This window comes from Miscanthus floridulus, chromosome 2 (genome assembly GCF_019320115.1).
Source record: "Miscanthus floridulus cultivar M001 chromosome 2, ASM1932011v1, whole genome shotgun sequence".
Lineage (NCBI taxonomy): Eukaryota > Viridiplantae > Streptophyta > Magnoliopsida > Poales > Poaceae > Miscanthus > Miscanthus floridulus.
In genome coordinates, this window is record NC_089581.1 from 76,382,057 (window position 1) to 76,394,876 (window position 12,820).

At 53.6% G+C, this 12,820-nt stretch overlaps 1 protein-coding gene and 1 pseudogene across 6 annotated transcripts in view; one reads left to right on the forward strand and one right to left on the reverse strand.

Moving 5' to 3' along the window:
* Positions 1–594: 594 nt before the first annotated feature.
* Positions 595–2,393, reverse strand: LOC136536735 (cis-zeatin O-glucosyltransferase 1-like; annotated as a pseudogene).
* The window catches only part of LOC136526220 (protein OPAQUE1-like), a 40,219-nt gene continuing 29,635 nt past the window's right edge, over positions 2,237–12,820 (forward strand). For 3 of the 6 annotated variants that reach the window (XM_066518964.1, XM_066518979.1, XM_066518972.1), the window contains exons 1-10: positions 2,244–2,610; positions 2,762–2,905; positions 3,178–3,323; positions 3,409–3,565; positions 3,674–3,732; positions 4,077–4,233; positions 10,954–11,103; positions 11,204–11,340; positions 12,123–12,269; positions 12,340–12,441. In XM_066518964.1, coding sequence (XP_066375061.1) covers positions 2,476–2,610; positions 2,762–2,905; positions 3,178–3,323; positions 3,409–3,565; positions 3,674–3,732; positions 4,077–4,233; positions 10,954–11,103; positions 11,204–11,340; positions 12,123–12,269; positions 12,340–12,441 — 1,334 coding nt within the window. In that variant the 5' untranslated portion in view covers positions 2,244–2,475. Of the gene's footprint in view, positions 2,611–2,761; positions 2,906–3,177; positions 3,324–3,408; positions 3,566–3,673; positions 3,733–4,076; positions 4,234–10,953; positions 11,104–11,203; positions 11,341–12,122; positions 12,270–12,339; positions 12,442–12,820 lie in introns of all 6 variants that reach the window. The other 3 variants (XM_066518983.1, XR_010776534.1, XM_066518969.1) reach the window with 3 other exon arrangements.

Sequence of the window (12,820 nt, forward strand, 5' to 3'; positions counted from 1 at the left end):
GAAGGGGTGCGACCACCATCGTGGAAGTCATGGACGCCGCCGCAACCTACGCCGAACTCGGCCATGGATGCCGTCGCCACCGGTGTGTGCCGTGTGAGGCCTCGAGCACCGGGCCAAGGACGCTGTGCGGGGTTGCTAGTCGCGGGCGCAGAGCCGCCGGCCGTGGCGCGCGAGGCGCAGGCGTAGGGTAGCCTCCATCGCGGGCCTGGCCGTAGCCGGCCACCAGCCGCCGGGCAAGCACACAGGCCAGGTTGTGTGCAGGCACCGTGGCCACACTGGGCACGCGGGCACTGCCGATTTCGCCCTGGCCAGGGGCCATGGCTATGGCTTATGGCTGCGTTCGTGTGCATGCCTCGGGCCGACGAGCGCATGGGCGCAACAGGTGCAAACTGCTGCCACCCGCAGCCAATCGGACACCACGACGCCGCGGCGTCCATTGTCGTAGAGAGGTAAGAACACAACAAATTGAACAAATTCACATGTGCTTACAACTTTGGTTTGTCTAGAACTCCTGGTGCTCTTGCTTGCGTCTTTCTTCAACCAATAATGCAAACGTCCATCTTTTTCTTCATTCGGATTGCTGTTCTCCCAGGCTTACAGGCCGCACGCCCACAAATTCGTAGACTTGCAGAGGAACGACGAAGGAGATACGCCGGTCTTGCAGTGAATCAGAGGCGGATTCCGCCGGTCTTGCAGTGAATCAGAGGCGAGCTCGCGCACCTGCTCTAGGCACAGCGACAACGTCGTGCCGAACAAGACGTATAGCACCGACGACGGCGGCTGCGCGTCGAGCCAGTCCAGGCACTCGTGCCGCCGCGAGTTCCCGCTACCAGTCCCACTGCTCGCGCCGGCGCCGGGGAGGAGCACGCCGTCAAAAGACGAGATCCCCTGCAGCGCGTCGAGGAAGTTGCCCTCGAGCGCGCGACAGGTGTTGATGACCATGCCGGCGCCAGGCGCGTGCCGACGCTCCTGCCCCATCCGCCTGGTGAGCGCGACAAACTCCGAGGTGGCGTAGGCGTCAGGCGGGTGGAACACGAGGCCGTGGCGGCGTAGCAGGGCGTGCTCCCGGTCCGCCCACCCGACGTTGTAGGAGGCGGCGAGGCAGTGCACGCTGAGGGTCTTGGCGTTGGGCAAGCATGTGGCCTCGGCCACCGCGAACGCCGCCATGCTGTCGTGAAGGACAACAACGCGGCGGTGGGTCGCGGCGAGCTCCGCCAGGAGCGCGGCTAGCGGGGCCCGTGCACCGACGCTGTAGGCCTCGAAGAGCGGCTGCACGTGCGCCGGGAAAGGGGAGAGCGGGTCCGGGGCGGGAGACTCGTGCGCGGGCACGTCCAGCGTGGCCTCCTGGAGGTGCAACTCCGGCACCGCGAAGTGGACGGGGAGCCCCGCGCAGCGTGGAGCAGGGACAGGTGTAGCTGCTGGTTCACGTGCTTCGTCCGCCACGCTGGCGCTGCATCGCGTGGAGGCCGCGCCGGATGGGAAATGGACCTGCGGTGAACAACTTGACAAGTTCAGGGGTCTATTTTTCGCGTTTGCAAGTTCGTGGACCGGACTGACACGGGCCGACAAGTAAAAGGACCGCTAGTGTATTTCACTCTTAATCCTGGAAACTGACGCACTGAATGTTCAGCAAGCTATACAGGCCCAAGGCTTTGATATTCCGCCTAGGGATGAAAGCGGTACGGATATTTTCCGACCGTATTCGAAACCGAATTCGTTTAGAGGGGTTGAGATCTGTCCGTATCCGAGTCCGGATATCCAACATCCGATACCGTATCCGTATCCGAATACTCAAATCGCATATTTATGATGTCGATATCCAATCGTATCCTATCCAACATAGTTGACGCTATCCGTATTCGAATCCGAATCCGAACAGAAATATGAAAACAAATATAATATCGGTGATATCCGTCCGTATCCGATCCGTTTTCATCCCTAATTCCGCCGGAAGCAGGTTTGATTGAAGAGCTCTAAGTCATTAACTGGGTCCAATTTTAATGTTTTTGTCTATAATTTTCTGGGTAGAGATGGCAATAGAGCTGCCCATGCTGTGGCGGGTTTAGGTTACAGTTGCATCGAAGGAGAGGCGGTGATCACATGCACCATCCCCGATGATGTATTTGTAATTGTCTCTGACGATTTCTCAGCTGAGTAATGAATGGGCCAAGTTCAAAACAAAACAAAAAAAACTCATATTATTACCCTATAAAACGACCGTAATTTGGAAGACAAAAAAATGCTCGGTTCATCCATCGTCTTCCACACATTCTCTGATTCTCTCTCCTGCCCCGCCGTTTCCTCCAACGGTCGGTTCGTCCCACACGCGGGCGCTCGAGCGCGACTTCCGCCATCTCCATCCCTTCCTGAATCCCGACCACCTCTCCTTCCATATGGGCAATCCTACTCCAATCGCCTGGATTCCCCACAAACCGCAGCGCCACCGCTGCGACGCCTAGCCCCGCCGCTGCCGCAATGATCTTCCGTCCCGGCACCGCCGTGTGGGTGGAACACCCGGAACTCGCCTGGGCCGAGGCCGAGGTTGTCTCCTCGCCCGCCTCCCCGTCCTCGCCGTCCTCAGTCGCTGTCGTCCTATCCACCGGTGTCAAGGTGAGGGCGGAACGACCCAGACAACCCATCGTTTCGATTTCCAAGCCCCGCTGCAGCTGCAGCATAGGTGTTCGTCGAATTGCTAGCTTCGTGGCTGGGTTGGTTTGCCCGTTTGGTTATTATCTTTGTGGCTGGTCTGTGGTGTGGGCAGGCTGTAGTAGACGGTAGGAAGGTCCTGCCACGGGACACGGAGGCCGATCTTGGGGGCGTCGACGATATGACCAAGCTCGTCTACCTCCACGAGCCTGGGGTGCTCTGCAACCTCGCACTCCGATACACGCTCAACGAGATCTACGTGAGTGTCTCCATCTTTTCTACTCTCTCTTTTTAATCTCACAATGTCCATTGGCTGCACATTACTCGTATCCTGTAAGAAGTCTTTCTAAGAGGATAGTGGGCTAGTGGTCTCGTGTAAGATCATGTACGGGTCCAATGTATGTGGAATTGAGGGAAGGGATTATTTTGCCGATCTGTGCTAGCCCATATGTTGTGTTTTGTGGGAACATGTTGCTAATGTTGGTGTTATGTGTGCCATACATTATTCCGACGCTTCTGTTGTTTCTTCAGACATACACAGGGCGCATCTTGATTGCTGTAAATCCTTTTGCAAAGCTCCCCCATATGTATGATATGCATATGATGGAGCAGTACAGAGGTGTGCAGTTCGGTGAATTGAGTCCACATGTTTTTGCCATTGCTGATGCATCGTACAGGTATGAAACATGGAAACCAGCTTGCAGCGTGGTAGTTAGAAATTAGAATATGGAGTTTTACATGGCATATTTCTCTTTCTTGAAGAGCTATGGTTAGCGAGAACCACAGCCAGTCCATATTAGTCAGTGGAGAAAGCGGTGCTGGAAAAACAGAGACCACCAAACTCATTATGCGGTATCTTACTTTTGTTGGGGGCCGTGCAATTGGTGATATCCGCTCTGTGGAGCAACAAGTTCTAGAGGTAACTTTCAGTTTTCTCATCAATTCTTTTGGTGCATGATTAACATGCCCTATAGAAGGCTTTATGTTTTCTCAACTCTGCATCTATCCTGCTCTCATTTCAATGCAGTCAAATCCACTGTTGGAAGCTTTTGGTAATGCACGGACAGTGAGAAATGATAACTCCAGGTGAACTTCTTTACTTCTTTCATTAATTTTCTTGGAGTCAATCAATTTATTTTACTATTTTTCATAAAAAAAGAATGCTTGTTTGATTCTTTGGCCATACAACTATATACATCTTTTATTTGATAGTCTTTGAATGGTGAGGGTGCTATGCTTATTAATTTTTCAAAGGTGCTAGCGTTTTAGGTTTAATCCTCATTATAAAAAGAAATGAAGCTAGGCACTTATATCAGTATGCTCATAGGTGTGAGAAAAAGGTTGTAGATAGGCATGATAGTATATTACTAGTAGGTGTACTGCTTTCTTCTATATACCCATATGTTTACTTACTATTTATTTCACTGCAGTCGATTTGGGAAATTTGTTGAGATTCAATTTGACAAATCCGGTAGAATATCTGGGGCTGCAGTTCGAACTTACCTCCTGGAACGGTCTCGTGTTGTGCAAATTTCTGAATCTGAAAGGAATTACCACTGCTTTTATCAACTTTGTGCATCTGGGAAGGTTTGTTTACAGACCTTTAGTGTTTTTATATTAGTTATTATCCCTGAGACTAATTGTGATGTTCCCCATAACATGAAGCTGTAAAATTTGGATCTGGAAAATCCCCTACATTGTTTTCCAGGGAAGGACAAATTTTCCATTTCCTGAGGATTAAATTGATTTCAGGTGCTACCGATATATGCAACTAGTCATGAAAGATTATGCACATATTTCATAAAATAGGGTATGTTGTCGTCTATAATCTCACATAAGTTTCAACTTGAAATACAACTTGTGTAAAGAGAAACAAAAAGAAGACAAATGCCACTAAGAAGTGAAGCTTCACCTCAAATATGGAGTGAAGTGACTATATATTACTCCCTCCATTCGAAATTGTAAGTTGTTTTGGCTTTTCTAGGTACATAGCTTTTGTTATGCACCTAGATATACACTATGTCTAGATACATAGTAATAACTATGTTTCTAAAAAAGCCAAAATGACTTACAATTTGGAACGGAGGGAATAGTATTTTCATTAGACAAAGTGAAGCAGAAAAAATAGTTTAGAGGGCTATCCTGGACAACTGAAAAACTTGGGGGAGTAAATGGACATTTTCGTTTATGCAGTTCCTGTTTGCGTGCATCCAGCTGTAATTGAGTCCACAAATTGACCAATTATGAATTGGGTGCTTTTAACCACTCTGCCATAGATGCTTAACTGGTAGCATTGTATATCATAAATAGCCAATTTTCGTAAAGGATTTGCACAACAGACAACAAAATGCTTTTGTTTGTGGAATCATTTCTTCCTCAACTTTGTTTGAATTTGGTATTTTAATATTTGTGTCAACTTGTTATGACCGGGGTTCAGTACACCCGGAGGAGGGCCATTAGTGGCTAGAGGCGAAGGGAATTACAGGCTTGGCCCAATTTATTATTATTTATTTCCTATTATTAGCAAGGAGGAGAGTTATATAAGCAGATGTAAGACACTTTGTGATGGGAGGAAAAAGAGCCAACATAATTGCTCGCCTTCTTTTAGGGAGCCGGGAGACCCCCAGTAGCCCTAGCCCCCTAGCCGCCTCCTTCTCTTCTTCTACGCGCGACCACGGCGCCCAGAAGCCGTCGAGCGTGCCTCTAGCCTCGCCCTCCCCTCTCTCACTCGTACAACCTACGAACTCGCATCGGTAGGGATCGAATTCCTATCAATCTGGTATCAGAGATCTCTGGTTCGATCATGTCCAGCCCTCTACTGAGTTCTTCCCACCCGTCGCCGCCGCACACCCACCCATCGCCACCAGCGTCTTCGTCGGCGCTGCTGCCCCACACATCAGGCGCGCCGGCATTGGGCGCGCTGGCGTCCTCAGGGGCGATCGCGCCCTCTGCCCCGGCGCCGTCGTCTCCCGCCGCCCTCGTCCTCACCCCGGAGCAGATGACAGGCGCGATCCTGGAATTAGGGCAGGCTGTGGCGGGCATCAGGGCCTTCCTCGTCGGGCCCTATGCGCCCCAGCCGCAGCCCTAGCTTCCACCTCCACCACCACACCAACAGCAGCTACCCCCGTCGCCGCCGCCGCCCTCGGCCGCGACCATGGCGCCGGTCATCTCGTACCAGTATGGGATGCCCTACGACGGGACTGCGACGACCTCATTCCCAGTCGCGCCGCCGCCGTCCCAGGGCGTCCCCATCCAGCAGATTAGGTTTCTGTCGTCGCTGTCACCGCTTCCGGCTTGGATCACCTGTTCGTCAGAACCCATCTACACGGCGACCAGTACCCAACCGCACCTACCGCCGCTCCCGACCACCGGGACTGTCATGGCGCATGGCGGTGCCCCGGCTCTGGGTGTCCTCTACGGTGGGGTAGACGGTCCCCTGTTTCACGGCGGTAGCCTGATGCCGATGCTCTCCGCCGCGTCGCCCTCGCTGGACAGCACGGGCGCGGCGCCCTCGGCCGCCGCACAGGACCCGCCGCCGCCCAAGTTTTACAAGTTGGAGTTCGCCACATACGATGGCTTCGTTGATCCCCTAAATTGGCTCAACTAGTGTGAGCAATTCTTTCGGGGTCAGCGCACGCTTGCCTCCGACCGTACCTGGCTCGCCTCCTATCATCTCCGGGGGGGGGCGGCCCAGACTTGGTACTATGCCCTCGAGCAGGACGAGGGCATGCCACCGTGGGAGCGCTTCAAGGAGCTATGTCGTCTGCGCTTCGGCCCTCCGATCCGCGGGAGTCGGTTGGCTGAGCTGGGCCGGGCTGGCTGCCATTTGTTTCCACTGTGCAGTAGTTCGCCGATCGCTTCCAGGCGGTGGCATGTCACGCCTGGGACGTCTCCACGCATCAGCGGGCCGAGCTCTTCGTTGGTGGCCTTTCGGATCATATCCGGGTGGACGTGGAGATGCGTGACCCCCGGACCTCCAAACGGCCATGTACTACGCCTGGGCGTTTGAGCATCGTGTGGCTGCCATGCAGCCAGCGCCGCCTCCTCGAGCCGCTCGTCCGGCTCTGCGTCAGGGTCAGCCTCCTCCGGCGCGCGCACCCGGGGCGGCCCAGGTGGGACAGGCCCCCGTTGCGGCCAATGCGGGCCCCGCGGCGCGCCCGTTTCGCTGCCTTACACTGGCAGAGCAGCTGGAACGTCGTCGCCAAGGACTATGCTACAACTGCGACGAGCCCTACGTCCCTGGGCATGTGTGTCAGCGACTCTTCTACCTGGAGTCCGGGGACTACATTGAGGAGGACGACGCGCCCGTCGAGGACGGGGACGCGGCCATACCACCAGAGGAGCCGGCCGCCTAGGGGCAGGCGGCTGCTAACGCTCTCCTCGTGTCCCTCCATGCACTTGCAGGTATCCGGACGGAGAACACGATGCTGCTGCCGGTGATGGTCAAGGGGGAGTGTCTCTTGGCCGTTCTCGATACCGGCTCCACCCACAACTTCCTCCAGGGTGCAACCATGCGCCGCCTGGGGCTTCCGCCCACCGGGGGGGCGCAGCTCTGCGTCATCGTCACCAACGGCGATCGCCTGCGATGTGAGGGCATCGCCCGTCACATCCCCATCAGCATCGGGGGCGAGGACTTCTCCATCACATGCGTCGGCCTCGACTTGGGCTCTTCGACTTCATCCTCAGCGTCGACTTCCTGCGGACCTTGGGCCCCATTCTCTGGGACATCGAGGCCATGACGTTGGCCTTCTGGCGCGAGGGTCGCCGTGTCCTCTGGAAGGGCGTGGGCGGCTCTGACTCGGCCGCGCCCCAGCAGCATGTGGCGGCGACCTCCGTCGACTCTCAGCAGCCCTTGCTGGACTGCCTACTGCAGCAGCACGGCGCCATCTTCGAGGAGACGCAGAGCCTTCCACCGGCCCGTCAGTACGACCACCGCATCCACCTCCTGTCGGACACCGCTCCCGTCGCCGTGCGCCCGTACCGCTACCCCCAGCTGCAGAAGGACGAGCTGGAACGACAGTGCGAGGACATGCTCACCAAGGGCATCATCCGGCCTAGCACTTCGTCGTTCTCGGTGCCCGTGCTCCTTGTCCGCAAAGCGGACAAGTCTTGGCGCTTCTGCATCGACTACCGCGCCCTCAATGCCAAGACGTCCAAGGACAAGTTCCCCATACCGGTCGTGGATGAGCTTCTCAACGAGCTCCATGGGGCTTGCTTCTTCACCAAGCTCGACCTGCGTTCGGGCTACCACCAGGTGCGGATGCACCCCGACGACATCGCCAAGACCGCCTTCCGCACACACCACGATCACTACGAGTTCCTGGTGATGCCTTTCGGCCTCTCCAACGCCCCGGCGACATTCCAGGTGTTGATGAACGACGTCCTTCGCCCTTACTTGCGGAGGTTTGTGCTAGTCTTTTTCGACGATATTCTCATCTACAGCTCTTCGTGGGCGGAGCATCTGCAGCACATTGCCATCGTCCTCAACGAGCTTCGGGTGCACCGTCTTCACCTTAAGCGCTCGAAGTGCTCGTTCGGGGTGACGTCCGTGGCCTACCTGGGCCACGTCATCTCTGCGGACGATGTCGCCATGGATGCCGACAAGGTGGCGGTGGTCGCTGCGTGGCCCCCGCCACGCTCCGCTCGGGGCCTCCGGGGCTTCCTGGGCCTGGCGGGCTACTACCGGAAATTCATCCGGGAGTTCGGCCTCATCGCGGCGCCCCTGACGCGTCTCTTGCGACGAGACGCGTTCGCCTGGGACACGGAGGCAGAGGAGGCCTTCCAGGCGCTTAAGCGCGCCCTCACCACCGGGCCCGTCCTCCAGATGCCTGACTTCGACAAGCTATTCATGGTAGACTGCGACGCGTCCAGCGTGGGGTTTGGCGCCGTTCTCCACCAGGGTGCTGGACCTCTTGCGTTCTTCAGCAGGCCGTTCGCCGCGCGCCATCTCAAGCTCGTGGCTTACGAGCGGGAGCTCATCGGTTTGGTGCAAGTTGTGCGCCACTGGCGCCCGTATCTGTGGGGGCGCCACTTCCTTATTCGCACTGACCATTACAGCTTGAAGTTCCTCCTGGACCAGCGCTTGTCTACCATTCCGCAGCACCAGTGGATTAGCAAGCTGTTTGGCTTCGACTTCACCGTCGAATACCGCCCCGGGTGCCTCAACACCGTGGTGGATGCCCTGTCCCACCGCGATGCCGAGCACGGGGCCGAGGAGGACAGCAGCGTGGGCGCTGCCATGTGCGCCCGCTCAGGCCCCTCCTTTGCTTTCATCGACGACATCCACCGCGCCACGGCGGACACGCAGCTACTCCTTCGGCGCCTTGAGGCGGGCGACCTGCAGGGGCCGGGGCGCCTTGACGACGGGCTGCTCCTGCATGGTAGTTGCCTCTTCGTCCCCGACCACGGTGACCTGCGCCATCAGACGCTCCTTTTGGCGCACTCGGCTGGGCACGAGGGCGTTCAGAAGACCCTCCACCGCCTACGCTCCGACTTCTACATCCCCGGTGATTGCGCGCTGGTGCAGGACTGGGTGCGGTCCTGCAGTACCTGTCAGCGCAACAAGACGGAGACCCTGCAGCCGGCGGGACTGCTGCAGCCGCTGGAGGTTCCGTCCCAGGTATGGGCGGATATCTCCATGGACTTCGTCGAGGGCCTCCCGAAGGTGGGCGGCAAGTCCGTCGTACTCACGGTGGTTGACCGCTTCTCCAAGTACGCGCACTTCATCGCGCTCGGCCACCCCTACACTGCCACCTCCGTCGCTCGCGCCTTCTTCGACGGCATCGTCCGGCTCCATGGGTTTCCCTCCTCCATCGTCAGCGACCGGGATCCGGTCTTCACCGGCCACGTCTGGCGCGACCTCTTCCGGATGGCCGGCGTCAAGCTGCGTATGAGCACGACTTTCCACCCGCAGACTGACGACCAGTCCGAGGTGGTGAACAAGGTGATTGCCATGTACTTGCGGTGTGTTACAGGTGACCGCCTGCGTGCGTGGGTGGACTAGCTCGCCTAGGCGTAGTACTGCTACAACACCTACCACACCGCCCTTCGCGCCACTCCGTTCGAGGTGGTCTATGGCCGTCTCCCGCCGCCCATCCTGCCGTATAAGCCGGGGACGGCCCGGATGGAAGCTGCTGACGCCCTCCTCCGCAGCCGTGATGAGATCCTCGCCGAGGTGCGCCAGCGCCTCCTGCAGGCGCAGCAGCTGTCCAAGAAGTACTACGACGCCAACCACCGCGACTTGGAGTTCGCCGTCGGCGACTGGGTCTGGCTGCGGTTGTTACACAGAATAGCGCAGTCCCTGGACCCCCGTGCCGGGCGCAAGCTTGGGCCTCGCTACGCAGGACCGTTCCAGGTGTTGGAGCGCATTGGGCGCGTCGCCTACCGCCTGCAGCTGCCGGAGGGCGCCCGCGTCCACGACGTCTTCCATGTGGGGCTGCTGAAGCGGCATCGCGGAGATCCGCCGGCTGTTCCGGCCACCCTTCCGCTGGTCCTCGATGGTCGCGTTCTGCCGGGACCAGAATGGGCGCTGCAGGCGCAGCAACGCCACGGTGTCTGGCGCGTGCTGATCAAGTGGCGCGGCCTTCCGGACGAGGATGCTACCTGGGAGCCTCTCGACGAGTTCCGCGAGCACTTCCCCGACTTCCAGCTCGAGGACGAGCTGTTTGCACAGGCGGGGAGAGATGTTATGACCAGGGTTCAGTACACCCGGAGGAGGGCCATTAGTGGCTAGAGGCGTAGGGAATTACGGGCTTGGCCCAGTTTATTATTATTTATTTCCTATTATTAGCAAGGAGGAGAGTTATATAAGCAGATGTAAGACACTTTAGGTAGCCGGGAGAACTTTCAACTCTAGCCTACCCCAACTTGTTTGGGACTTAAAGGCTTTGTTGTTGTTGTTGTTGTTGTGTAAGACATTTTATGATGGGAGGAAAAATAGCCAACATAATTGCTTGGCTTCCTTTAGGGAGCCGGGAGAACCCTAGTAGCCCTAGCCGCCTCCTTCTCTTCTTCTGCGCGCGACCACGGCGCCCAGAAGCCGTCGAGCGTGCCTCCAGCCTCGCCCTCCCCTCTCTCACTCGTACAACCTACGAACTCGCATCGGTAGGGATCGGATTCCTATCACAACTACTCCATGGAATTATTTTCATTGTCATGAGAGATTGAGGACTCTGTTGGGTTAAACCTCCTCATAGCTCAATATTTATCAATGTATGTTGTCTACATAAGTAACATTGTATGTGCTGCAGTTCAGAGTTACTTAGCTCACAATTGATACTTTATGGTATTATTAATTTGTATCACCAGGATGCAGATAAATACAAGCTTGCTCATCCTAGGAACTTTTACTACCTAAATCAAAGCCATATGTATGAATTAGAAGGGGTCAGCGATGCAGAAGAATATTTAAAAACACGGAGAGCTATGGACATTGTTGGTATATGTTTTTCTGATCAGGTTCATCTTTCCCTCATTCCAACACTAGCACAGAAAATTACCAAATTCTTGTTTCTCTTGATAAATAATTTTGACTCGTGATGCTACCATGCACTCTCAGGAAGCTATATTCCGAATTGTGGCTGCTATCCTTCATCTAGGAAACATTGAATTTTCTCCTGGAAAGGAGTTTGATTCCTCTGTTATTAAGGATGAAAAATGTAAATTCCATCTCCAGATGGCTGCTGATTTACTTATGTGAGTATTTTATTAATCTTTATCTTAGTCTCCTGTCACTGGTGCTGTGCATCACAAAACTGCAAAGTGAACATGTTACTTTCTGTTGTGGACATAATAGGCTCATACTGCTAATTCTCTCAGACCAAGTTATGTGTTTGCATATGCTACTTATTGTTGATTCTGTTTTCCCAGCTTTCCATAAACTATTTCATCATAGACTGATAATTTGTGTTGCCTCACCATGAACCCTTCACATCAAAACCCAGAGTCTCCTATTTAGTAACCAAAATTTTAGAGGAATATGCTCCCCAAGTTTCACACTTACATAAAAAGGTAGCTTTTTCTGTAATAAGCTTTGTTGTTCAAGCAAATTGACAAATGCTACTATCTTTTGTTTTCTTTACAAGCTGTGAGATATTATAGCTTTGAATGTAGTGAAGAAATACCTTAATGCATCAATGACTCTGTTAACTTTTCTAGATTCATAAGTATGTCCCATGGCTTTCTCTTTATTTTAACATGCTCATCAAACAATCCACTTCTTCATTTGAAAACTAACTTTTTGAGAAGCACAGTGCCTTACTCATTTAGTTAGTGCTTTAGACATTGCCTTTTTATGTGCTCTGTTATTTTTTGGGGCAATATATGATATTAGCAGTACTCATGATCACATGCATTGGTTCTTTGTGAGCATCACCAAAAAAATTCATGGACATTTTTAAAATGATTTATAAATTATGTTAATATGTTATGTCTACGCATTATTTTATGGGAGTTCTTGTTTGTTTGTTTTTTTCCAGGGTTGATGCAAGCCTTTTGCTTTCAACTCTGTGCTATCGCACAATTAAAACTCCTGAAGGAAACATAATCAAGGCAGTTGACAGTTCTGCAGCTGTCATCGGTCGTGATACTCTTGCAAAGACTGTTTATGCTCGACTATTTGATTGGTATGACCATGTCTCCTTGTGAACTGCTTTACATTTTTTCAATGCGTTGCTTATAGTGTGGCTACTGCAGGCTTGTTGACAACATTAATAAGTCCATTGGGCAGGACAAGGAGTCTAGGTCACAGATTGGGGTCTTGGACATCTATGGTTTTGAGTGTTTCAAATATAACAGGTCAGGCTTTCGGTCTTTCTTTCAAACTAATAAGCAGAGGCCTAGCCAAAATTTTAGCTTTGTGTCAGTGGCTATTCTTCAAGTAGCTTCATAATTAAAAAATATTACCTAGTACAAGTATTATTGTATTAATGTGATGCTAAATTTTGTATTTTCTTCAAGTTTCAAGAAGACAACAAAAAGCCTAATGTTCCCCTGTCAAGAAGCAGGTTGACCAAACTTTGAAGTTTGTTATGTTGGCCATTCTTGAAGGAACTGTTTGCCTCGAAATAATACCACCACAATTATTTATGCAATGCTAATTTTTGTTAACAAACACCAGTGCCAGATTTGATTAGCAAATAACGAGCTAGCTCGCAACTCAGTAATGTTAGACATG